The following is a 2,500-nucleotide window of genomic DNA, read 5'->3' as shown; positions in this document are numbered from 1 at the left end:
ACACACGCACACACACACAAATACACAGATATCAATACAAACTGTGCATGTTGTTAACAATTAACATGAACAGGAACACAAATATAGAAACGCACAGCGATACAGACCAACACATCAATCCATGGATAGATCTGTGGACATGCACACACCATTATATCAGTGTTAATCTCCCATGAGCACATTCGACCTGCAGTGCGTTCCGCTCACACACTGCAGCTGTGTCCTCCAGGGGCTCCACCGGTAGGCAGGTCAGTGAACTGTACCGCCCTGTGTCCCTAGGAGCGCGTGTTCCTGAGCGTCTCCAACTACGTGTTCACCGTCATCTTCCTGGCAGAGATGGCCGTCAAGGTGAGAGTTGGTCTCACTTAGTGGCTCAACACACTTTACACCCCAACCAGGTAGGCCACGCGTCTACCTGCTTATCAGAGAACCAGGTTTGACTCCGACCTGTGGTGTAGGGCGGCATGGTCTTCTCTCCCTCTTTCAAACCACTTTCCTGACGCTCAACGCTCTCCTGTCCATTAAAGATAGCAGCGTGCCCATAAAGTGTAATCTCTCTTGCTCCCGCTCTCTGTCTCGTCGGTCAGAAATAAAAGGCCTGAACACAAAATGTGTTTAACTGATAAATGAATACAATAATTTACATTAGAAAGAACAGCCTCATGAAACACCATGCTCAAAGGGTGACGAACCATGCTCTTTAATGTGTGTGTGTGTGTGCCCGTGTGTGCCCCCGTGTGTGTGTGTGTGTGTGTGTGTGTGTGTGTGTGTGTGTGTGTGTGTGTGTGTGTGTGTGTGTGTACAACGCGCAGGTCATGGCATTGGGCTTCTGCTGGGGGGAGCAGTCCTACCTGCAGTCCAGCTGGAACGTTCTGGACGGGGTGCTGGTGTTTGTGTCCCTGGTGGACATCTTGGTCTCCTTGGCCTCTACGGGGGGCAACCGAATACTGGGAATCCTTAGGGTGCTCCGTCTGCTACGCACGCTGCGCCCCCTCAGGTACAGAAACACCCCTACTGTGTGTGTGTGTGTGTGTGTGTGTGTGTGTGTGTGTGTGTGTGTGTGTGTGTGTGTGTGTGTGTGTGTGTGTGTTTATGGGCTTGTGTGTGGGTCTTCCAGGAAAGACAACTCCGTTCTGTGTGATGCCTCCTCGTTTGTTTGCCTTGTAAAAGGTGTTATGAGCGCCCAGGGGATGCTCGACTCGTTGTAACATAAGATGCCCACTTCCACCTAGGCTGCCAAGGATCCTGGGTCCACACGGGAAAACTTTGAAAGGAGAATAGATTTATCAACAGAACCGATGACACAGACACACGCAGGCACCTTTGACTGCTTGTTGCACTTGAGTTTGAACTTGAACACACACACACACACACACGCACACAAGCACACACGCACACACACACACACACACACACACACACACACACACACACACGAACGCACACATACACACAACCACTTACCAATCACGAACCCTCCAATAGAAAGGACGGATACAACATCAGTGATGTATGCTTATTCATCAGTATATATCTGACATATTGTTTTATGGGAATCTGGGTGGTTTTCATGGCTGTAAATGAAATGAGCTTGTGTTTACGTGGTGGGTATGTGCGTGCTTCTGTGTGTGTGTGTGTGTGTGTGTGTGTGTGTGTGTGTGTGTGTGTGTGTGTGTGTGTGTGTGTGTGTGTGTGTGTGTGTGTGTGTGTGTGTGTGTGTGTGTGAGACAGGGTGATCAGCCGAGCTCCAGGCCTAAAGCTGGTGGTGGAGACCCTCATCACCTCTCTGAGGCCCATCGGGAACATCGTGCTCATCTGCTGCGCCTTCTTCATTGTCTTCGGCATCCTGGGGGTGCAGGTGAGACACTAACACACACAAAAACACACAGTCACATGCACGCACACACACACATGCAACACATGTGCACGCACACGGCCGCACGTGCACAACCGTACATGCATATGCACACACACGCACAATCCAACACACCAATATACATTGGAAGTTTATGTTTTCTCATACTTAGATCCACTATTGGGGCAAACTTTCATCCTTGGGAAGGGGGGATTCTTCATACATTAGACAGCATGACAGCTCTGCTCACCAGCCTCCTCTGTTGCAGCTGTTCAAAGGGAAGTTCTACATCTGCGAGGGCCTAGACACCAGGAACATCACCAACAAGTCTGACTGCAGCCTGGCCGGCTACCGCTGGATCAGACGCAAGTACAACTTTGACAACCTGGGCCAGGTAAGGAGGGGCACGAGATGCAGGAAACTTCCTCTGAAACTTTCATAGACTTGGGAAGGCACACTCCGTATTGCAAGAAAAATCAAAAAAATATGATGATAAATGCTTCTATAAAAATCATTTTGAACCAGATTCAATGTATCATGAAATTGGTATTGAGTAGTGGTAGTTGGTGGTTTGCGGTCAATTATTCTTAATGTTTTCTTTTAATTTAGTCATACATCTTTCATAATGTGATCCTAAGAAGCAAT

General features: G+C 48.6%; 1 protein-coding gene across 1 annotated transcript in view; it reads left to right on the top strand.

The window, feature by feature from the left end:
- LOC130403920 (voltage-dependent T-type calcium channel subunit alpha-1H-like) overlaps positions 1–2,500 on the top strand; it is a 71,054-nt gene that overhangs the window by 51,336 nt on the left and 17,218 nt on the right. Inside the window, exons 13-16 of the mRNA XM_056608467.1 lie at positions 280–348; positions 813–997; positions 1,732–1,858; positions 2,124–2,249. Of these exons, the coding sequence (XP_056464442.1) occupies positions 280–348; positions 813–997; positions 1,732–1,858; positions 2,124–2,249 (507 nt within the window). The remainder of the gene's footprint in view (positions 1–279; positions 349–812; positions 998–1,731; positions 1,859–2,123; positions 2,250–2,500) is intronic.

This window comes from Gadus chalcogrammus, chromosome 2 (assembly GCF_026213295.1).
Source record: "Gadus chalcogrammus isolate NIFS_2021 chromosome 2, NIFS_Gcha_1.0, whole genome shotgun sequence".
Taxonomy (NCBI): domain Eukaryota; kingdom Metazoa; phylum Chordata; class Actinopteri; order Gadiformes; family Gadidae; genus Gadus; species Gadus chalcogrammus.
Note: the sequence above shows the minus strand (reverse complement) of the source record. Positions and strands in the feature narration are given on the sequence as shown.